Consider the following 26,255-nt stretch of genomic DNA (forward strand, 5'->3'; position numbering starts at 1 on the left):
AGTCTTTACACTTTGTTCTTCTTTAGGAGCAAAATTGTAGCTATGGCCTAAGTTGTTAAGTAAAAAGCTTGAAGGGTTAATGGCAAGACAGAATAGCAATGGTGATAGAGAGTCACACTGGAATATCTCCCTTTGAATTTTTATCCCTGAGATAATAATCTGTCCTTTATCATGGCTTAATTGCAAAGTGGTCTGACACTGTTTCATGGTCACTGTAATGTAGTTGATCAGTGTAGGGTGTATCTTATACATTTTTAAGCACTCTTTTATCCATGAATGTGGGATACTATCACATGCTTTTTTTATAGTCAATACATGCCATACTTAAATTCTTCCCCTTTTTACAGTTCTCCATTATGACTTTATTTAACAACAAATGATCCTTTGTTCCATATGACTTTCTTTTATTGCTTTTTTGTTCTACTGCCATAATAAAATTTTCTTCTAAATGACTATAAACTCTGTAAGCATCAATTCCCATATATAGTTTATACATCGTCAGAAGGCAAGTTATTGGTTTATAACTTCTGGGGTAGCTTGCAGATTCACTCTTAAGAAGGAACATTGTTTTGCCTGTCGTTATCCAGGTTGGTGTCGGGGTGAGCATATAAATAGTTTTTACTCATGGCTAAATCCTCATGCAAAGATGTTAATACATTTTAACCAAAGCTTAGGTACTGCATCTGGGCCTGGGGTTTTTCAGTTACAGGCTTTTCTTAACTTTGTCTCAATCATTCTGACTGTTACCTCATCCAATTTCATATCCTGTACCTTTAAACATCTTATTCTTTCTTTTACTTCTTCTATCCATTTAGCGTCTTTGTTATGTTCCATAAGATCTTCATAAATACTTCTCCAAAATATATTTATTTCCTCCTTTTTGGCAGTCTTTCGGTTCCTTTTACCTTATTTCACAATTCTCTATAAAACCTTTTTGGGTCATCAATAAATTGCTTATTTTGTACTTTTCCTTTATATTTATCTGTGTATCTTCAACATTTTTTAGCTTGTGCTGAAATTTTTAGTTTATTATTTGCGATAGTGCATGATAGATCCTGGTCTGTTCTAATACTGCGTATTGCTTTAATCAGATCTATATTAGTATTTTTGTTGATCTGTTCCCTCTTCTGTAGTCTTCTAAGAGTGACACTTCTTGTCTTAATTGCTTTATAGTTTTCTCTATTCGATACTTCCATGATGGTATTCAATTTCTCCCTTTCCTTTCCCTTACTACCCTGTGATATTGTGGTCGCACTCTATCAGTTATTAATTTAGCAGCATAGCAATATATCCTGTTTACTTCTGTTACATCGCATAGATCTCTGTGGACAGTCCTAATTACTGCATTCATTTGTTTTATCAGACTTCTGACTTTTTGGGTTTTATTGACCTTCTGCAGCCTATTTCCCTCATTGATCTTGATAAATCTATCCATGTCTATTAAATCAAGCAACTCTTCTCTTAGCTCATTTTCTTCCAAACTGAGGGCACATTCCTTGTTTTCCATTTCCTGTAGGCATTCTATAGAAAGTTCTATAGCATCTTCCTGTGGCACCTTCTCTTCAATTTCATCCTGTGTCATCTGTTGCTCTGTCATATGGGAACTCACTGGCCTATCACTCCTCAACATTGACTCCATCAGAGTTTCCACAGTTTCCTATTCCTTTCCTTGCTGTCTAGCTTCAAGCAAATGTTTATATTGATTTCCTGTGGAAGGCTCCAAAATATCTTGATATGGCACCTGACCAACTGCATCCTGTTCCACTGATTTCCCCTTAATTTCGATATTCATTGCTCTATCCTGTTGTGGTGCTTTCTGCATTTGATTTTTTACACTGAATCCTTCACTTTGCAGGTACTCCATAACCTCAGTTTCTATTTCTTTAACTCCTCCATTATTGATCTCCTTTTCCACTTTGTCTTCTTATTGTTTGTATTGTAAAGTTTTCCATGTCCGGATTCCTTTGCCTGTATTTCTCTTCAGATATATTTGGTGCTGCTCTTTTTGTATTGGTTAGTTTTGCTTTCTCCTTTGCATAAATATCACACCATATTAAATCTCTTTTTCTTTCCCATGTCCATATTTCTTCTTCACATGTCACCTGATCTTCCTGCTTCTCCTTACTTTGAGAACTCACTCCATCATGCTGTGATGTAACTTGTATTAGACATTCTACACCAAATCCTTCACTTCACAGGCACTCCTTGACTTCAGCTTCTATTTTTTAACTTCTACTTTACTAATCTTCTTTTCTACATTCCATCTTTGTGATATTATTTTTTTATTGTAAAATTTTCTATGTCTGGATGCATTTGCCTGTATTTCTCTTCGAATATCTTTGGGGCTGCCTTCTTTATATTGATTAATTTTGCTTTCTCCTTTGCATAAATATTGCACCATATGAAATTTTTCTTTCCCATGTCCATATTTCTTTTTTATATTGTTCAAATATCTCCAGGTTTTGTTGTTTATATTTTAACACTTCCTCACATGCTTCTTTTTCCAAACAGATCAAAGTTTCTTGATCTATTAATTCTTTTTCACAAATCTGTTGTATTAATGAACACAAATTTTCATTTGAAGCTTCTGACAGTTTTTCTTGCGAAAGTATTTTTCTTTCCTCTAATTTCTCTCTTAATCATTTTGTATATCTTGTGTCTGGAAATTCTGGGCTTTTTGCATAATAGTAACAATGCATAATTTATTTCTTATCCTCAATAGTCCACTCTATCGTCTTTATGGCTCTTCTTTGGCCTATCAATTTTTGTGATTTTTGTGGACTGCTACTTCCTTCTACAACATGGGGGGGGGGGCATCCTCCCCCTGGGCGTAGCCTGGCCTGTTATAAGAATATTTCCATATTTTGAGGATTCTACACTGTCATTTTTTCTAGTCCTGGCACCAGTGCGCCAACCAGGATTGGGCACTGTTTTATCCTGGGTCTTGTGCACCCAGCTATCTCTTTTAATTTTTGACCTACTTCTGTGCATGATATATGCTATATACAGTCTATATATCAGTGTCATCTTGGTGAGATTTTGTGAAAACAGGGTTCACCTCGCGAAGGTACTCACCAAGACTTGAGGATGAATTAAATTTCAGAACTTCTCCGCTTCTTTGCTTGCTGACTTTTCATCTCTCCATTCAGACCTATTGTAGGATATTTGATAAACAGTGAGATAATTAGTCACTTACTGTATCAATAAATATAAAAACAGTAGCTTGCAGTTTCCTACTGGGAACAAGTCAACATGCTTAATGTTTTACACACTAAATCCTTCCTAGTAATGTGTGGAATGTAATTTTCTGCACAAGCTGGAAGCCTTTGTACCACTTACACATATACATGTATTTATCAAAACAGTGGAGCCAATAAAGGGTGTAATAAAAACAGATATGTACACTGTGTAGAAATTCTTTGACTGTCTACATTCGGGGTGTAGTAGAGATTTTTGATTATCTATATTCTTAGTGCATTAACAAAGTATCTTCTATCTTGGCCATCACCAAAACTATGAAACCACTCTAAACCTACCACATTTACTCTAAGGAAAAGTTATATGCTCCACAGATACGAATGACATCAACCAACAACATCCTAAACTTTAAATCACCTCCCTAAATCCAAATAAGCATTTCATGTAGTATAAATGAGCTAAATAGATTTAAAAAGTAAACTAAAATACAATGCAAAATACTAACTTTACACAGTGCTTAAATAAAAAGAGACATAACTATTCCAAAAAAAACCCCTCTGCCGACCACTAACTTTAATTGTAAACCAGTAACTAAATAAAAAAATGAAACATAGACCACATTTGCCATTTACTGCAAGGTAAAAACAAAACTTTACATACTCACATGTCAAGTTCACACAAACCCTCTGTAAACAGCAATGTCTACATAAATCAACCCATAGAAATTAGCTTCATTCTTAATGGAATGCAAAAGTTAAAAAGAAGACCAAAACAAAAAAGAAAAACACTATCTGAACCAGACAGTCGGAAAATGGCATTGCCAGCAAACATGGTCCCATATCTTACTAACTTAACATTTTTAACAAAAACATATTTGAATTATAAAACTGACAAATCTGAGCGTAAATCTCACAATACCACTGAAGCACATTAAATGAAAGACTTGTCGCTTGATTCAGAAAAATGCTTACTGCTTGTTATAATTGTCCAATGTGGCTTGGTTAATTAACATGAAAGCAAGAAAATGTGATTCAGAGATAGGTAAGTTGCAATGAGATAGGCCTCTTTATTGGCTCATTATCATGTCTCCGAATCACACATTAACACTATCAAACCTGACAATACTGGGTAATATCTCAAGCATCGCTTTAACTAAGACACCACCCTCCCATAAACACACACACACATTCAGACATTCCCTCTCCCATACCCATATCCTATTATCAACAACAAGCTCCCCATAGTTGATTACCCTCACAGAACCAGTCTCCCATTCACCCACATGCACGCATCCACACTCTCGGTTCTCTACCTAACTCCCCCTAGTGTGACCACCCAAGCACACACACACACACACACACACACACACACACACACACACACACACATTCTTACAGTCTCATTCATGCCCCTAGAGCCATGCACACACCTTTCCGCACACATACACATATGCACACACTACCATACAGCCTACCCCACAGCTTCACCAAACTTACCTGCATATTGTTATGAATGGGTGGGCACAGTCTTTCATGGTGGTCACTTTTTCTTCATACAGTAGCTGCAGACATTTTCAGGGAGACTGTATGGCTAATTAGCAGTAGCCACTCCTCTGTGCTGCCCAGTTAGCAAGCAGCTCTTCTCCAAAGACCACCCTTTACTCTGATGCCCCGATGAGGGGAAAACTTCATGGCTAGAGTGGTCTCTGAATTGGAAAGGTTTGCACAATGGGAAAAACGTCCGAGCTAAGGCTTCCTCATCATCCTAAGGCTTTCTTAATCCAAGCCAACATTAATATTTACCTCAGCCATGGCAGGCAGCAGCTTTTCATGAGACTATACATTCATAAAATTCTGCATAAGTTACCCAAAGCTTTATTCAGTAGAAACTTAAGGAAATAATGTACTCCACTGAAGTCAATGGCAAATATTATTCTTGGTATATTGTAACTTAATATATCATCCTAGGAAACAACAACATTAGAAGTGCTTTTGCTTTCTCAAGTACTTGATGTGGAATTCTTACTAACATTTGCATTTTTCTCTGTATGTGTAATTTAGTGTATCAGCTGAAAGCCACACTCTCACGCATACAAAGATGCACACACACACACGCACACACATATACACACACACATTTATATATATATATATATATATATATATATATATATATATATATATATTACATACTGCATTTTTACATGTATATATATATATATATATATATATATATATATATATATATTTGTGTGTGTGTGTGTTTGTGTGTGTATATAAAACAGACCTGTTTCTATTATATTATCCCCACTTTCTACACTCTTCCCTTTTTCTTCCCAAAATGCTTTCCCTATTCTATATTAATGAGGTAACTGCTCAGTATTCACACCACTGTCTAACTATAGATAGAACTGAGAAATATCAACTACTGACACTATGAAAGAATTGACTGTACTTATATCCCATCTCTATGAGTGAAAGAATGTATCATATTGTTTATACATTGGATGCTTCTGTGTAGTTTAAGGCTGAGATGTCTATTTCTCTACACAAACCTGGAACAACTTTTCCTGTATTAAGCCAAGATGTTGTAATATGTCTGTATATGATGGTCTGTACTTGGAGCCTTTCTCCCCGAGCCTCTGCTGAAAACTGGTTCTTTTTGACCCAGACAGACTATCCCAATAAACAAATGTCATATTAAAAAAAAAATATATATATATATATATGTATATATATATATATGTATGTGTATATATATATATATATATATATATATATATATATATATATATATATATATTGCTTCCCAATTTCCTCCAAGAAGCAGACAATGATTTGTTATTAATTGGCTTCCAGTGTCTCATAAGGCAAATTCTAGAACTGCATGGCTATCGCAGTATAATCCTGAAATTCTTTCCATCTTACACACAAAAATAAAATACTACTTTGCCACTGGAGTCAGCCTTAGATGCGTTGCTGTCTGGCCCACACTGTCTTAACTGGCAATTCCCACTACTTGGTTGTTGCTAGAATATATTAAGAAAGCCTTTGTCTCACTCATATGCAAGCAGGCATTTTGTCACTCAACTGAAAGTATATTTTGATCTATTAAGCAAGCTTCTATTTAGTTTCTGTCTTATTAGTTAATTAAGTCAGAAACCTTTGCCCCAGTCACACATGGCTGATGTTTTGATTCTTCACAGAAGTCAATCTTTCCTTAATTTACAAGAGAAGAAAAGTTCCTATTAGCTCATCAGATGCACTATTTAGATGTTTATGCTTTACAATTATGAAATCAATTTATATGCTAGGATTACAAATTCTGGAGAAAGATTATTCCAGTTTTTTTGCAAATTTTACCAACTCATCTAGTGAGTGGTTAAAAAATTAACTGTAGTTTATACAAATGCAATGATTCCATATGGAAATCTGTATAAATTTCTACATAAATTCTGAATATATATATATATATATATATATATATATATATATATATATATATATATATATATATATATATCCATATAAGGAAATGACCTATATTATTATGCAAGTTATTTTTATTTATTTTTACTTTGGTTAGTACTTGTAGTTTACCCTATGCAAAAGTTTACACACACACACACACACACACACACACACACACACACACACACACACACACACACACACACACACACATACATGCACATACACACACACACACACACACACACACACACACACACACATATCTGAATGGGATCATTCTTTCCTTTTTATCAACGACTTTCTGCAGTACTTTATGAGATACCATCATATTCTGAATGCAGAATGGTAATGATTTCAATCTTCAACCTCCTCATATTGGTAATAATCAGAGTTGATATATTATCATTTTCTTCCTGGCAGCAGTTGGCTTCTCCAATATACCAAAATAAATTAGCCTAGTAATGATTGCAGTCCTTTGCTTTATAAATACTATATCACCACTGTGAAGGCTATCAGCCTAGCCAGATAGAATTTTGGAGATAATTCTGTCATCTGTAAATATTAAATGTAACAACAGTACACTCTGCTGGCAGAAAGCTGATCAAGTAAAGCATGTTGTGAGCCTTTGATTTAAAGTCGGCTCCAGCCCATCTAGATGAAGACATTCTTTCTGTTGTTTTAACCAAGAGTTAAATTGCTAGATTTAAACATGCAAATGTATTTTTATTGCTCTGCTTCCTGACCAGCTGCAAGATAACAAAAGGAGATGTTAAGAATGTAAATGTAGTTTCTGTTAGCCTGGGAACCCAGGGAAATGTGAAAAATTATGTAATGTGAACCAGGAATGTGATTTTAAAAACAGAGAGAATCAGAGAGAATTAAGCATTTTTGTCTTGACCATTCAATTCATCAGCACTGCCTGTGTTCTACATGTAAGTTATTTTAGAAGTGTGTTTTCTCTTAGAAATAGGTAGAAATTAGAAAGATTAGACTGTGTTTTTTGTGATGTCAGAAATATACTACTGAATTATTTTAAGTATTTCTCTGTGATCTCTAAACTCTTGACTAGCACTGTGTAGTATGAAGTATTGTCTTGTACTTTTCTTATTTATTATTAAATATTTTAAAACCTTTTAACTGTGGCTGTTTTGTGTAGAGATAAGTTAAGCTCTAAGAGTGCATTGCATGCATATAAGGATCCTGTACCAAGTCACTCTAATAAGCCTTGACTGATTAGTTATACTACCAATTGGGTAATAATATTGCACAGTAATAATTGTACACCCTTTTAAGGGCCTTTGAGTAGCTGATAAATATTAGCTGGGTGGTGGCAGTGATTTCTACCATATAGTCTGGGTAAAAGGGGCACAGCTGGAGAACCTGCGCCAGCCTTCCCCATAAGTGTCTGTGTGGTTGTATCAACTCTTATTTCAAAGTGCGTGTGTGTCAGCTACCTGGGCAGAGACACAAAGCACTGGTTGGACAGAGAGGGTGCTGGAGATTTTAGCTTGCTCAGCTGGCTGAGATCTGGACCCTATAGCTGTACCAGTGGGAAGTCTTATTGGGGACCTGGAGAGCAAGGGAGTGACCAGCTCCGGACTGACTGTGATCTCTGTGTGCTCTTAAGGGAAACTGCACTTTACTGTGTGTATTTGTTCTCCTGACGCCCCTCACTGGTGTTAGTGATGAGGATTGAGGCTCCTTGATTGCTGGGCCAGGTCATGGGCGTCACAACCACCTATATTCCTGTTCCATCATCCCAATCAGAAAGAGCAATTATCATGCATTCTACAATGTGACTGCATTCCAAGAATAAGAAGTAGTAACACTGGCTCTGGACACCAAGCAGTGATGAATAACATGTCTATCAAAACTACCATGAGTGATGTTTAAACATCTGGGCAGTATGCAGACCCACTGGACACATCCAGAATGCCTGTGTCAGATATCATAGTGCACATCCCTCGTATGTGTGATGTCTGTAAGATTCATTTTTTAAAAAGACGTTCTCAAGGGTAACTTGCTAGTGATGCATGCTATCCCAGTGCTATGTCTACAGGATTATGTGAGTTTACATTGAAAACACAAATTATAAAACATAGCAAAACCAGAATGAAACAAAAGTGCAATGCTTCAAATGTTAACCAGTTGGAATGGAAACCACTTAAAACATAAATATAAAACACTTTACAAGCTCTTCCAAAATATCCAGGAAATTGCAATTTTGTGTAGCTAAGAAAAAGAAGCCACTACATGGACAATACCTGCAAAATATTAAACATGTCATAATCTCCTTAATCTGATGTCCATGATTTACTTTACAAATCAGAACAGCTAAACTTTTTAAAGAAAAACAAGTGCTTATATGTAGGGTCTCACTCCTCCACACCCCCATTACTGGGGATATAGCCCTCCATATCTACTTTACTTAAATTTGCTAACTCTACTGTCACATAGCCAGAACCACATGTAAACACTGTTTAAGTGCTATTGTTAAATCAGCAAAATGTCCAGTAACATAAACCCTTTAAAACTGTCTGCTAAAACAAACCCTTCAAAAATGTATATTTCAGAAAGACAAAGGATTCTGGCTGTAGGCTTCTGTATGCATGCATTACCATCACAAGCTGAGGAGCTGCACATCAGATGACCTGGATGAAACAGTTTACTGTTTATTTTTAAAACAGCATTCATTTTATGCTGTGAGCTCTCCCAAGCCTTTATCAAAGTGGAGGGAAGTCACTTTATTGTTTTTAATTATTCAGACAACTGCTTCTTGATCTAGAAACATCTATGATCAATGATACAGTGTGTTTTCTTTTTGCTAACCTGGGTGAAACAGTTTAGCATTTACTTTTAAAGACAACATTCATTTTATTTGTGAGCTCTTCCACATCTTTATTAAGATACAGGGAATGAACTTCATTGTTTTTTTTTTTTAATTATTCAGTGAACTGCTTATTGGCTGAAGCAGGATAGTTAAGGGGACACTCTATAATTGGAGTACATGCAAAGATACACAAGGAAATTGGGATATATGTATTTCTTTTTGTTTCTCTATCTGCTATGTTTGTTTTACTCTGGTGGTTAACTATAGCATCTCATTGCTAGACTATGTTGCATTTAATAATAATGATTGTTTTCATCTTCATAAATAAATATTGTATTTCACTTTTGGAGCTTTTCTCCCCGTGTCTCCACTGAAAATGAGCCACTCAGCTCAGTCGGACTAACCCAGACAACAAAAGTAAAATAAACAAATAAGGTAACTTTATATCTGAATAATTTTATTTTCTTTAGCTGTTCTGTTATATAATTAATTATCAAGCACTCACAGAGTACATTAATTCATTTTACCCTTTAATAATATTAAAATTTTTCTTGTCCAACAATTTAGTTCTTATAATGGATACGTTTAATGAATTTCAACTTAATGACCTAATAATGGTTATGGTGTGTTTTTACTTAATAGTTGGGTTCAAGACTTGTGATCCTATGTTAACTTTAATAAATTAAATGCGGTTTCACATATTTTGGATGGTAAGTCGCGTCCATCCAATTTATTAACTCAGAAGGAGCTGGAAATCTGATTAAATACCATTTGTGGTTTTCAATCTTCCTGGAAGGAGCTTTGGCAGTTTTCTCTGATAATAAAGTTATTGCCTTCCCCATATCCATCCTACTTAACAGAACCATTAATGAAGGAAATATTCCAGACATCTGGAAAATCTCCCACATCATCCCCCTACATAAAGGTGGTAAATCCTACGACTACTCTAATTATAGACCAATAGCTCTACTATCACCTCTAGCTAAAGTCATGGAAAAGTGCATTCACCACCAGCTACTAAACCACCTAACTAAACATGACATACTGGCTAAGTGCCAGCATGGCTTTAGGCCATTTCATAGTACTACCACCGCTCTACTATCTTTCACTGACTCCATTTATAAGAATCGTAATAACAACATCCTCTCTTCTGCTCTCTTCATCGACCTTTCAAAGGCTTTTGATATGGTTAATCATCCACTGCTTATAAATACTCTTGAACTTCTTGCTGTAGATACCCCAGCTATACAATGGTTCAAATCTTACCTTAACAATAGGCAACAGGCAGTTCTCTGGGAAAATAAACTTTCATCCCACCTGCCAGTCACTCTTGGAGTCCCCCAGGGCTCCATTTTAGGACCTCTTCTTTTTTCACTATTCATCAACGGCCTTCATGTAGCAGTCCCTGAAGCTACCTGTATTCAATATGCTGATGATTCCACACTTATATGTTCTGTCAACTCCACTTCTGATCTACACTCTCTAGCTCAAAAAGTATTCAACTCAGTAGAAGACTGGTTCCAGAAATGCTGTCCCCTTTTAAACGCCAAAAAAAACAAGCTTCTACTTTTCACACCTACCAATAGGTCCTCTCCCATAAACTTCTCTATTAAATCTAACAATGGTACCCTCATCTTTCCCGATCCTACTACCAAACTATTAGGAGTTACAATTGACAACAACCTCAACTTCGATAACCATATAAATAACACCATTCAAACAGTGAACAAAAAAATGGGCTCCTTATATCGAATCAAACCCTTCTTAACTCCCATAGCTAGAACCACTATTGCCCACTCTCACTTAGTCTCAACTCTTCTCTATGCTTCTCCTATTTATACTAATCTAAAGAAAAATAATCTTCTCAAATAATATTGCCAGATTTGCCACTGGAAATGCATTTCGAACACACCACTGTCTGAATCTAAAGCAGCTAGACTGGCTTGAATTCCCTAACGTGCTAACTTATTCCCAACTCTCCATTGCTCATAAAATCTTTTACCAACCAAATAGTACTCCAATACTTGCTAACCTCATTACCCCTTATAATAATCTTAATTCCCTACGCTCTTTAAGCAAACTACGTGCTAGCACAAGTAAGTCCAATAACTTGTCAGGCGACAGCCTATTCTCCAATACTGCTGGGAAACACTGGAACCTTCTGCCTACCGACCTAACACTACTACCTTCACTGTCACTCTTTAAGCAAAAACTCAAAAGTCACCTAAAATCACTCTGGTTATGCCCTTGCACTAACCCAGATTAATCTACTACCTATCCTTTTTTTATCTTCTTACTGCCTATGGATACATAATCATACTCTACATACCCATCTGTATGCTAAAATCTGGTCACTGTAAAACTTATATAACCACAAGTATTTATGTTAACTACAATGAACTGTAGTGTATCTTCACATATCATACGATTACATGACTGATATATGACTTTATACTCACCTTTTTAGTATTGTACTTTTTAATAACCTTCTTCTTTATTCCAAATACTTATTATTTTATTTGTTATACAATTGTATATTTCATTTTGTGCTATGTTGGAGCTTTTCTCCCCGGGCCTCTACTGAAAATGAAAATATATCTAGTTGGACTAGCCCGGTCAACAAATGTAAAATAAAATAAATAAATAAATAAATAAAATAGTGTTTTAAGAAGTAAATGGGCTAATAATCTACATAATGAATCAACTAAAGCATCAAATAATATTACGGACGTTGACTTACAACATCCATTTAACAGGTCTGATCAAGTAATTAATATAAATTTCTGTTGTGATAATAAATCAGTAAAACAAATTGTTTTGAAATTGCCTGAATTAAAGACTAGTCATTTAAGAAAGTGAAACAAGAAAAACAATGAATGTAATATTAAAGTTGTAACTAAAGTTAGGAGCTCTACTAAGATGAATTAAAATATTAAAGCTTCATTGACAGGAGTTATGAAAAGGAAAGTTTTAGGTATACAATGTTCAACTTCTCATATTTCTCATGACATGCACAAGAGGAATATATTAATCAAGTTGAATTATGTAATGAAGCTGAGTCTTCTTCTAATGATGAATTAAATAACATACAATCTATTGATTCTTCTATTGTAACTGATGTAAGTTCTGATTTAATTCCTTCAATCCCAAAATCATCTGTAATTATAACTGCTGATGGTCCTATTTCATCTACTGCTATAGATCCGCCTATCTTAGATCAATTTAATACTCAGGACAATATCTCAGGAAATTCTACAATGTAGTTGAATGATTTTACTCACCCTCCAACATCAGTTTTAAATCCCAAAATTGTTGTGCTGAATAAGGATATTAGCAAGGTTATTGATAAGCCTATTCCTGACACTGCTGAAGTAAATGACAATGAAAAATGTAAAAGAAGGATATTAGGGAGAAGATTACCTAATTGTTTAGACAATAATAATATAATAATAATAATATCTTGAAATTCGTTACTGATGTTATTACTAAGGTTATTGAAGCTGTCATGCAATCACGGGTCTACTTTAAATGCTCGAAAGCTGAAAAACCTGAATGCAAATAGCACGACACGTAAAGAGCAAACTGCAAATATGTCAAAAGAACGAAACCACGAAAGTGGAAATATCAAATTTGTATAGTTGGCCCATCTGTGGTATAGCTGCGTAAGGTAAGTGTGTGATAGTTACGGACCTTAGGGTTAGGGAGGGGTTAAAGTAAGTGCATAGGTAGGTAGTGTATGTAAGGTTTTGTGTAGGTAATGTATGTAAGGTTTACTGTATGGTTTTGTTAAGTGTATGTGTGTGGTACAGTTAGTTTGTTTATAGCTCTGTAGGGGATGTGTGCGGTAGTTACGGAGCTTAGGGTTAGGGAGGGGTTAAGGACAGTGCATAGATAGTTGTGTATGTGGGGTTTAGTGTAGGGTTAGCAGTAGGGTTTTGGTGCTTTAATTTAGGGTCAGAAGTAGGGTTTTGGTTAGTGTATGTATGTGTTTTTTTATTGTGTTTGGGTAGGTAGTGTGTTGCGGGTGGTGGGTTAGCCGACTATGACAATTCAAGGTTTTAAATTTCGTGCTTTAGTACGTTTGACGTATTTGCGTTTTGCTCTTTATGTGTCACACTATTTGGATTCGGGTTTTTTATGTTTCGAGCGCATAAAGTAGACCCTGCAATCATTACTAGGCTAATTTTGGTATGTTGGAGAAGCCAACAGCTGCCAGGAAGAGAGTTAGATCTATCTTTTTACAGTGTTGGACAAACAGTTTGAAAACTACTACACTTAATTACATGAAAAAACTTTACTAGAGGCTGTTTAAATAATAGAAACTAATCACATTAAGGTGGTGTTGGGTGAAAGTACTCACAGTCCTAAATGAAATGTTTACCTTAACACTAAGGCTTTGTTATTTAATAGCTGGATAAGACTCTTATACACTACTTAAATTTAACTCTCATTACATATTGATAAGAATTCTCTGGTGACTACCATGTTTTCCAGGGACAGTTTACACTTAAGTCCTTAAGGGTCCAGTCTTGTTTACAGTAAATTAATGTCAGTATTAAATCAAACCCCTGTGCCACTCTAGGAAATACTCACATAATAATTCTTTGAAGGTGTATTATTGTAATGCAAGGAGTATGGGGAACGAATATCCTAACTTGCTGTTACTTGTAAAGCAAGGGAATATTGATATCATTGTCATCACTGACCCATGGGAATCAACCACGTTAACTTTTCCTGGGTATACAAAGATCGATTGTGATGAGGTATTAATATTATAAAATGTGGTTTATTATGTAGACTTGTTGCAATCAATACACATTTTGAAACTGGATTAAATTTTTATTCACATGTTGTTCAGAGTGCTTTGAGATTCATTTGTCCCTATAGAAAACAATCAATTAATTATTTAACCCATAAATTCATTGAATTTCTTGAGTCACATTTATTGCATAGCTTTGTCATTTTACTTGGTGATATGAGTTATCCTTAGATTAATTAGTTGGAAATCAAAGTCTAAAGCAACCATACTAGAAGTAGTAAATATAGTAACAGAGATAAAAGATCTGGAAGTGGGATCTTTAGAAAAGAGTGGGAGCAAATTATTTAGAAAAATGGGATTTTTGGGAACAATACATGCTGAATAATGTTTTGGAGAAGGAATGAGGTTTAAGGAAAGGTTGGGACTGAATGAATTATCTAATGTTCCATCGACAATGACTCTTAGATGATTATAGATGACTTTTAATGTTTGCAACTGAAAATATGTCAACATGGTTTGTTTTCATTCATATAAATGAATGATTGCCTATGACATAAGTGATAATTCATTAAAGAAGTTTGTTGTTTAAAAAAAAAGACTTATCTCCAGATATTTTTTCAGGAAGTGTCCACTGAAAGAAATGGACTCTGTCAAGTAAAACTCTCTGGGCTAACAAACATACACTTGTACATACATACATACATAAAGAAATAATCCAATCACCCATATAGCTTCACTCCTCAAAACATCCTCTGTTTTGTCAGTAGGGCTATAATGTTAACCAGTTCACTGTCAATCTCAGCCACCAACTAAAAAAGAAGGAAGGAAGGTAATTGGCTGGACGTTTGGGTATTTATTCGTTTATACCCTGTGGTGAAGCAGCAGAAGGCTGTATGAGTAAGGGAAAGAGTATGTCAGTTATCAAGATTTTATACAAAAGTAAAGGACTTGGAACTCTGGATGTGACACCACTGCACAGAATGTTAGACTAGGCCTGGTATATACCCCATGATACCCAGTGATACTTGGTGTGTGTTTTAATTGGTTACCTTAATAACAAACATACTGACCATATATAAATTGATTTTGTTTCTTCTACAAAAGCACTTTCACCCTTAAACAAGATTTGATTTTCTTTTGTTATGAAGCTGTTCTACAGTGTCTCATACCTGAATATCCATGTATCATTTCTTAGTGTTCCAAGATTTGGTCAAATGGTACAAGAGCCAACAGGTGTTTATTCCTCCTCAAAGAACATAGTGAATAACCATGACTACAGCAGCTATTGCTTGCAATCCCTTTTAAAGCAATGTATGAAGCAATGACATTAAAAATAACTATGTAATAAACGATTGCTGTGAGATCAAATTAATCATGAAAACACCAGACCAGAGCAGGTGCAGAAAAATATTGCTTCCTAAACCGTATTAAACTTTGAATCAAGAACATTTTTGTACAGGTTTCATGAACTGTAATGTCATGATTGCAGAGCATTGTCAATTCTTAGGAGAAAAAAGTGAAGTCTATCTGTAATAGAGAATCGCTATATGATAACAGTCATAACCCCAAATAGTTACTTGAGGTATGTACATTTTTGTGGAATGTAACAAGCATGATTTGTTCATATTTCATTAATTTGTGTTTTCTGTGTCAGTTTGCAGATTCATTCAATTTTAATGCTCATAAGTGGCTCTTAGTGAACTTTGACTGTTCCGCTATGTGGTAAGTTATATAGATTTAAATTCTTATTTATAGCTAATCAATTACTTTTGTAGTTTGACTGGTTTGCCTTAAGAATATAACCTATTGTTCTTTGTGGAAGCAAACTTGGTTTATATCCTTTTACTTTCTCTGGATTACTTTCAGTATAATAATATGCTAGCTAATTAGCTCTTTTTAAAAGTTACAATGATTCTTGCTGCTATAGCTAGATTTTGTTATTCTAAAGGTAACATTGAAGTTAGAGCATAGATGTGTAAGTGCCCCCACCACATATTCAAGGATTTATTGTTGGCAGCTGTGAAGGTGATAACAAAAAGCATTGACTGAGTCACATTTAATATGTGTGTGTGTGTGTGTGTGTGTGTGTGTGTGTGTGTGTGTGTGTGTGTGTGTGTGTGTGTGTGTGTGTGTGTGTGTGTGCATGCGTGCGTGCGTGCGTGTGTGTGTGTGTGTGTGTGTGTGTGTGTGTGTGTGTGCTTCATTTCTTTTTTTTAATTAATGTGTATTAAGTGGGAAAATATACACAGCAGGACACCATTTCAGAGTTACACAGGAACAGAAGCAACAAGTTCTGAGGTAGAAAATGCATTGTAAAAAGAGTGGGAAAACACATCCAAACAAGTACTACAAAAGACTGCACAAAATATATTAGTGGTGGTAGTGGCAATAAACTTATAGTTTAATCTTAAAAATCTTGAATATAATGTGTTGTGTTCCATTATAAATGCTGTTTTTGCAACAGTAAATATTCTATGTCCAGGAAAGTTCCAGTGCAACAAATTATCTATGTGGGTAAACTAGCTACATTCATTTTACATTCTGCATGCCATTTTCACTGGGCAGGATTCAAAAACAATCTACAGCAATCGTAAGGTGTTATACCAAAGTTGTAGCATTTGTAAACTTTTAAAAGGCACACTTCAAGCACTGTATACAAATGAAAGTAATATGAAAATAAGTGCAAAGGCCCATTGTTAGGCATGAGATTTTCTGACTTTATAAGGTGATGCTGCACTTTTCTAAACTGGAACTTAAACCTGTGAGGCCACACACAATCAGAAAATGAAAGGGAAAATGATTATTTTCCGGGCACTATTGGCTATGCAGGTAACCATCCTGACTGCCTTTATGGGTGCTGTTACCAGCTGCTGTCCATCCCGCAGTAAGTAGACAGCCACAAACACAGTGTCATTGGCTCTGGCTACACCAGCTCTCTGACCCGTGGATTATTGACAGATTGCACCTAAGTATGGAGGATGTTTTGGATGTGTGTGATATTTGTGTGGCATACATGGGTCTACACAGGGAGAAGGGAAACATAATCCCACTGGAAACAAATGTTTGCCTATCATTGGCCATAGTACACTGATATCTAGAATATTCCAGCATCACAGGGGGACACAGTAAGAATGACAGTACCATAGCCAAGTTAGAGTGAAGGTAGTGGCTGCTCCAGGCACAAGCTGTTAGAGGGCAATTGGATGTGCACACAGTGCCGGCATTCATTTGAGCAGTGCTGGCTGATAATGTGCCTTCTGCTTAAATGAGTACCTTTACTCACTGCTGCTTAAATGAGCATCATTAAATGTTAGCAACTAGGAGTTTACTGCTACAGTTTTGCAGTTCACTTTATTTGCTCCTCCGCTTGTGACAGGACTTTTTTTATGGTTATGGTACTCAACTTTGGGTTGGGGGTAGTTTAGGAACTTCCCAGAGTGCCAGTTGACCTACTGTGGACGTTTCCAAAGTGCGCGTGATTATTACATAATATTTAATAGTATTGGGAATAAGAAGAGTAATGGAGTCGGAACAGCTTGTGTACATAGTATCCATAAACTTAGCATACCTCGTCTGTTGTGTGTGAAATGCTGAAGTGGTCAATGCAGCATACAAAGCAACAAGGCCTAAATATATGTAAGTCATTATTTTTATAGAGACTGCCACAGCTACATACTCCTTTGTGCACACCTCTGTGGTATGTGTAGTTTTGCACACAGCTTTATTGCTAAAACTGTGTGATTTTGTATTTTCTAGAATGCCTTCTCCTCAGTGTCTCCAAAATGGCAATTTTCTTGATGCTGAAATGATATTCTCCCAGAGGTCCTTAGACAATATGGCTTCACATTCGTAGGGTATGCATGGGAGCTGATGGATGGGTGTCAAGGGGTCATACTGAGTGCCTATGGGAGGGTATTATCTGTTCTTTTTGAGAGGAGCAAGGTGAAGGGCATTAATTAATCATGCTACTCCTCAGCTTACTATATGCCATAATAACATTCAGAACAAAAGTAAACACAACCCTAAAACATTCTGATCAGTTATTAAAGAAGTCTTACCTCTTAGCCAAAAATTTAAACCTAACTCCTCTCCCAATAACTCACTACTCGAAACTGCAATATAATTAACTCATATTTCATAGGTAGAATAGCTTCCCTAACCAAGGATTCCCAAGCATCTAATCCCAACCCTGCCCAACAGCCACTTATCACTACATCCACTTTCACCTTCAAACCTGTGCCCACATCCTGTATAAAACTACTTTTAAACAAACATAAACAATGCTCTTCTTCAACTAATGACTATTCTGTCTCAATCCTTATAAATAGGTCATTTCAGGAGTCCCACATTATCTCCCTCCCTGGAAAAAATCACACATAACCCCTCTAAACAAAGGAGGAAATTCAACAGACATCACTAGCTGTAGGCCTATAGCAATCTTATCCCCTCTGTCCAAAGTACTTGAAAAATCTATTCAAAAACAACTGCTAAACTATCTCCCCTACACATCACAGCTTGCATCTTTCCCATAGCAGTAACACTGTACTTCCAACCTTTATAGGTACTGTCAATATAGCAGAATGGCAAACTAATCTCCAACTTTTTTCTAGACTTATCTAAGGCCTTCAGTACAGTTTGTCACAATAAACTACTGCTTCAGATGCCCTCACTAGGTCTATTTCAGCCCACCCTTCTGTGGTTCTACTTCTCCAGTTAGTGTTGTTCAGTAAAATAGTACTCCTCCCTCTCTCTCCATACCTCATAGTCACCACCGGTGTATCACAAGGCTGTATTCTCTGTCCCCTCCTCCTTAAAGGAAACTCCACCTTAGAACTCAAAACATTTTTTTTTTCATTGTATTGTATCTTTATTTTCTGGGCTATTTTAATGCCTCAGGATCACTCCAAGTGCTTCTTTTACAATTTTAATGTGTTTCCCACAAAATGGCAGCTGATAGGGTATGCCTTGGTAACGTAATCTTTTTTCTTGCTTTCATTGTTTCTTCCCAGAATATATTTCAAGTCCTCTTCGTATGAGGCATGCTATACATAAGGAAGTGGTATTGTTTTCTTATGCCATTAAGACAGAATAGCTGGAATGTGAAGCACTGTCATCTGACACACTTTCTGTAACAGAGCTACTTCTATGTTTCCTTGAATGAATCTCATTTGTGTGTCTGATGGACCTTCTTGCATGCTATAAATAGCTGTTAGCTACTTCCAGCAAAAGAAACTAGGTAAATTGCAGACTTTTTAAATGTATTCTTTTGTAGTTCTCAAGGAATTGACAAACCTTCCCCCCACACTCTCATCCTGAGATGTGAAAACTCTCACCGTGGTAAATTATCCTTGCTGTATCATGTACAGCTGACAACTAATACTGGAAAGGACTCCATACTAAGTCTATATGCTACTTCCCAGTGCCTTCAGTGGGAAGACTTTTGTCTCTCATGAATGATGCAGAATTAAAACATGCTTTACTAGTTCCTTAATTACTTCTGTCATGTTAAAACCCCCTGCCATTTTTTTCCTGTTTTGTATTTATTTATACTTTTTTAACCAGGAAAGTGAACTGGTCCCAGGACCCTTTTCAGCAACAACCCAGGCTACTTTGGCAAAGATAATAACAAGTAATAAATGTACTTAGCAATACAAAGAAAATAAATACTGCCATAAAGACATTTGAAAAAGACTGCATGTACAGCACATAGCCAAGGTGTGACAGTGCATAAGTAAAACATTAAACAACATTTACTAGAATATATACATTAATAATGCTTAACTCTACTATATTAACTTTATTACCCTGATATTGGGTGATTTTAATTACCCAAACATTAACGGTGAGAACTACTCGAGTACTAACTCCCTTGTGGAAACAGTAGAATCAGCAGAGAATCAGTCCACGCCAAAAAAAGTATTTCAGAACCGTTTATTAAGTGCTTTCGTCAGCACCGTCACCTGACTTCTTCAGAATCAATGCATCACTAAACATTGAGATATTCATAGTGAAAAACTGTCACATGACAATACTTGGACTTTTGACACAAAACACAAAACAAACTATGTTAAGTTAGTTAACATCAATACATGCCATTTCATGCTTCATAATAAGCACTATAAAAAATGTTGATATATATAAATATACGGTTAAATAGACAAACCTTCCATAATGGTTTTAAAAATCATTAACACACTCCCCCTCTTTTAAACTCATCCTAGTGCTTAAATCAGCCAAAAAAGAGCGTAATTTCAGAAAACTACTAATACTAACACTATCATTGAGGCCGGGTGGGTTGGTGGCATTCAATTTAATTTGCCACCATAATTCTTTAAAATTAAGTATTTCCTCCCATGGGCCACCCCATGGATCTGGTGTAACTTTTTCTACAACTAAAAACTTAAAATTGTGACTGGGATGTTGCAACACATGTTTGTATAGGGCACTATTAGGGCTAGCAATTCTTATATCCCAAATGTGTTCATAAACCCTATCCTTAAAACTCCTCTTGGTTTTACCAATGTAAAACCCAGTACATTGACAACAAACAGCGGCACATACCACTCCCTTTGTAACACTTGAGTAGTTCCCTTGTGCATAGACCTTTATTCCATTGATAAATATCTTGTCCACTGAATGGATATAGATACACTGTGCACAAAAACCACAGGCATGAGTACCCCTACCATGCCAAACTTCAACATTTTTTGTACTCTGCAGTAATTCCTTAAAAGTCTTACCCCTTCTAAAAAATACACTAGGGAATGCCCCTAACTTGTCAATAATACCCCCTTGGCTCCTAAATATAATCCAATTCTTCCTCACTACATCAGGAATGGCAGTGTGGCCAATGGAAAAACTTGTTACAAAAGAGGATCTGGAAAATTATACATGTTTCTGTTTGTCAACCTCATTATGCATGACAAAATTGCCTTGACTACTCTGAGGGCAAAAGGTCTCACTCAAGAGTGGGCTAAATACCCCTAATGCCCTCTTGTTGGTAACTTCGTCCCAGACTCTCTTAATAAGCTTAATCGGATAGTCCCTTGCTATTAACATTTCTTCCAAAATTTTACTATGAACTTGATAGCCCACCTCCCTACTTACCATAAGTGAAATATGGACAAATTGTCCTTTTACAAGGCCCTTCTTAACATGATCTGGGTGGCAACTAGTGTAATGTAGTAAACTATTGCTATATGTGGGCTTTCTATATAGATTACTAACCAAACACTTATTTTCAGAATCTTTAATAACAAGGACATCCAGATAATTCATACTGTCCTTATTATAATTATAGAAAAATTTAAGAAAGCCTGTAGTGCTATTAATGAAGTCTAGAAATTCCTTCACGTCATTCTCATCTCCCTTCCATACAAAAAACAAGTCATTAATATATCTCAGATATAAATTCCATGATCCTACAAAATTGGAATTAAAAAGAAATTTCCGTTCCCACATTACCATTATGATATTTGTAAAAATGGGGGCACAACATGCCCCTATAGCTACCCCTGTTAATTGTTTGAAAAACTGTCCTTCAAAAAATATAAAATTATGTTTAAGAACTAGCTTCATCAGGGTGACTAATACTCCAACATCACTATTACTAAGCTATGTTAGTATTAGATCACACCTAAAGAAAAGAAAATACCATTAATAGGTGACCTTATAGTATTAAATGTGAATTCCAGGTAAAATGATATGAATTATCAGGACGTTGATATACATATATTTTGAACAAGCCATATGTACATATATCTTTATTGCAGAAGGATAGGCCATTCTGGTTTGTATATTTGTAATATGCCCTTGACATAATATTATTATTGTGGATACATATCTGACTGGTGACCCTAATTACTTACATGTCTTATATATGATATGATTTTCTATTTTGCCTCCCTTCCATCACAGGCCTTCTAAGCATTCTGAATTGATTACCTCCTTTATTTTCTGGGTAATATTAAGGAAAGGAATGTATTTCTTTCATATACAGCTTTCCAATTTGCTCTTCATCATATGGTTAAAATATTTGGTATTTCTGGCGCCTATATATACATTATACACATTGCACTTTAGTATTTTCTGATTTTACTTATCTATAATTCTTGTTATATATATATATTAATTATAAATTATATATTATTATTATATATTTATAATTTTTTGTGCATGCATAGCACATATACATTTAATAGATAACTAATTAATCCATAGTTGTTGTTTTTATATTTTATTTCATTTTACATATTAGTATTCAGATATATATTTATATTTTTTGATTTTTAAATAGGTAATGTTTATATGTAATAGCATACTGATTTAATATATAATATCAAACACAGACGCTCTATATATGAAAAATGCTTTTGACAGCTTGTTGTTATTCCGTCATGAATTTGGTCTTTTTACATTTTTGAAATAATGAACACTATTGCACTCAGCGGATTATGTTATGAGAAACAGGAAGTTCCAACATATAATCGCTATGGTATTCACTTCTAAATGAAGGCTATGGATGAATTTTACTGAAATAATATGAACACTGTGACCTTTATTACTTTTATTGGGAGTAAAATAGTGAACATTGTATTCCAATATCAACGAAATGGGTTGTTTTTAAAATATGTGATTCTTTTCAAAATATGTGTTTTTAAACTGTGATTTTAAAGTTTACTTTAGTGATTTAATACTGTTTAATACTGTTTTATCACTTAAGATATACATATACATATATACCTTTAAATAGCTTTGACTCTAAGAACTTAATGATCTAATTGACCATTTAATTGATTCATTAAGAGTTGCTATTCAAGATATAAAAAGGAATGATTCATTGTTTTATTTTATACTTGTCTGATGAAGCGTGCATTGGAGGCACGCGAAAGCGCTTACTTTTCTTGATTTCAAATGAATTAAAGCTTCTACAAATATTCGTGGTGTTGGTCTAACTTCTATATTTCACTATTACTAAACCTTTTGGAGTCAAATAGGTATTCCTCGAACCATTCAAGACCCAATGTATGCGGAATAACATTAAACAAATTCACCACATCCACTGTTAAAAAAGAAACATCTTCTACTTCACCCAGTCCATTTAATCTTTTCAAGAAATGCCACGAATCAATACAAAGATGTTGCTCTTCTGTCAAAACTGACTTTAACCTGAAATCAATGTATTTACCTATGAAAAAAGTTTTACAGCGCGCTACACTAACTATAGGCCTCATAGGGGGGTCAAAAAGATTTTTATGAATCTTAGGGATACTGAAAATGTTCGATACCCTAGGGTGGTTGACACTCAAAAAATTATGTACCTCCATGTCAATTTGGCCTTGATCCATCAAATCCTTCAAGGCCAGATCTATTTGGTGATGGGAAACATTGACATAATTACGTGACACTTCCTCATAAAGTGTAACGTCCCATAACATCGTATTCATTCTATTATTATAATCAGTTTTCATCATTAAAACCACCCCTTCCCATTTATTGGGTTTCATCACCCTCAAAGTTTTGTCAGATATTAATTTATTCAATAACTTTCTTTCATTAACATTAAGATTCCACATACTATTGTCGACACTCATTTCTAATAATAGCTCTAAAATCAAAATCACAAAGAGTTTAAAACACACTTAACACACTAGGTAATGGGGGATTCCACATACTGCTTCTATGTAAATGTTTGTTAAAAAACGCTTCATTTCCAAACATTAAATGCAAATTAAGTTTTCTCACTAAAACTTTCAAATCTAAAATCAATTTAACCAAGTTGGCTCTAGCAGTAGGAACAAAATTAAAACCTTTGCTAAGTATCTCCGGCAAATTTACATCAAGCGGCTGCATAGAATAATTGTTATATTACTATGTGCTGTGTAGCCACTTGTATTAAAGTCGCTTAAGTTACTATTTATGTCATTAAAACATTCGAAATCAGACCATAAATTAATGTCCATGGGCTCACCAAAAGGTAGGCCAAAGTTTTTATTTAATTCCACCTGTTGGACTGTCTCGCTCCATTCCAAGATGTATCTCCTCGCTGGTACCTCCCCCGCTGCCGATTCCATTGAGGCCTGTATTGTGGTCTTCTTGTTTGGTTCCGTATCCTCTCTGACCTGCGTGGAGGATCCTGCCCTAAAGGGGTTTCATTGGTCGGTCACTCTTCAGCTCTTCCTGCAGAAACCTCTCCATGACCTCCTATTGGATCTTTAACAGTCTGTGTACTTTTGGTGGGTGGGGGTTTCAGATTGGCAGTACCAGCATGATATGCTGCTATGTCTCTTTGTAACATATAACAATGTAAAAATGATTACATGAGGTGGAAAGTTTCAAAGCCCACATGTTAAAGGATAACACTGCCCAAGCTGTAAAATCCTTTACTAATGCATTCTACGAGCACCTACAAGAATGCATGGATTGTGCTATCTCAAGCAAAACCAAGACTCTCTCCTCCAAGAAAAGGAAACCAGTCTGGTGGACCCCTGCCATAAACAAGCTATACAATAGAAGGAGGAAACTAGTGCAGAGAAAAGAAAAATACCAAGAAGGGAAGACATCCCTGATCAGTATCAGCAAAAAACTATGATCCCTCATAAAATCATCCAAGGCTAGCTTTGAAAGAAAAAATCACCAAGGACTCTAAGGATAACCACAATGCATTCTTTAGCTATGTCAAGAATCTAAGTGGCAATTCTCAGATTTGCTCAGAGTTAGTGCAGAATGGCACAAAATACACTGAATTTACCGAAATCGCCAACATCCTGGCAGACAGGTTCAGTGCAAACTTCATCCCCCCTCTCACCCCCAAAAGGGTCCATAACCATACCAAAAGAATGTAGTGCCCCTGCAATCACAGACACTCAGATTAAAACAGCCCTCTCCAAAGCCAAAAACACAGCATCAATGGGACCGGACGGTGTCCCAGACTGCATCCTACATGAGCTCAAAGATGAACTAACCCCTCACCTAAACACACTGTTAAAACTCAGCCTCTCCACAGGTTATGTGCCCATATAGTGGTGCACAGCAATGATTATTCCACTCCACAAAGGTGGAGCCACAAAAGACCCTGGGAACTATCGTCCTATAAGCTTTACTAGCTTGGTCTGCAAGGCTATGGAGTGCATCATCATGGATCTCATTAACAGAGACACTGGGAACCTCCAAACGCTGGACCCTACTCAGTTTGGCTTTGTTAAGGGCAGATCATGCCTCCTAAACCTAGTGGACTTCTTTGAGACAGTTACCAAAGCTATAGACAAGGGAAAGGTGGTCCACACAGCCTACCTAGACCTAGCAAAGGCCTTTGACACCATTCCCCATTCTGGTATTATAGACAAGCTCACCAGCCTGAACATAAACCCGGAGATCATGAGATGGGTTGCCAACTGGCTCACGGACAGAACCCACATTGTAAGAGTTGCGGGAGCTAGGTCTGACTCTAAACCAGTTACAAGTGGTGTTCCCCAGGGCTCAGTCCTAGGACCCCTCCTGTTCGGCATATACTTCCCAGAGGTACAGGTAAGTACAGGAGGTCTATGGCTGACCAAGTTTGGCGATGACTGCAAACTAGGGGCTATAATTGACTCTCCGGCTGACACAGACTTCCTCCAAAAAGGTCTCACTGAGACAGATACCTGGTGTCAAAACCATGGCCTCAAGATAAATGCCAAAAAGTGCATAGTCCTCCCCTTTGGAAAAAACAAAGTACCCACAAACTACCACATAGGTAGTAGCCCCCTAAATATGGAAGATGTAATAAGGGATCTGGGGACCCAAGTAGATAGTAATCTCTCCTTTGATAATCACATTGCCAAAATGGTTAGAAAATCCTTCTATGTGGCCCACCTAATCACAAAAGGGTTTGCTTCCAGATCAAAAGAGGTCATTGTGCCCCTCTACATATCACTCATCAGATCCATCATAGAGTACAATGGCCCATTTTGGGATGTACCTTACAAGACACCTGCAACAGCTGGAAAGACCACAG

General features: G+C 36.0%; 1 protein-coding gene across 1 annotated transcript in view; it reads left to right on the forward strand.

Moving 5' to 3' along the window:
• The window catches only part of DDC (dopa decarboxylase), a 696,490-nt gene that overhangs the window by 515,396 nt on the left and 154,839 nt on the right, over positions 1-26,255 (forward strand). Inside the window, exon 9 of the mRNA XM_044064799.1 lies at positions 15,915-15,982. Coding sequence (XP_043920734.1) covers positions 15,915-15,982 — 68 coding nt within the window. The remainder of the gene's footprint in view (positions 1-15,914; positions 15,983-26,255) is intronic.

This window comes from Protopterus annectens, chromosome 3.part0 (assembly GCF_019279795.1).
Source record: "Protopterus annectens isolate FY-2018-M chromosome 3.part0, PAN1.0, whole genome shotgun sequence".
NCBI classification, from domain to species: domain Eukaryota; kingdom Metazoa; phylum Chordata; order Ceratodontiformes; family Protopteridae; genus Protopterus; species Protopterus annectens.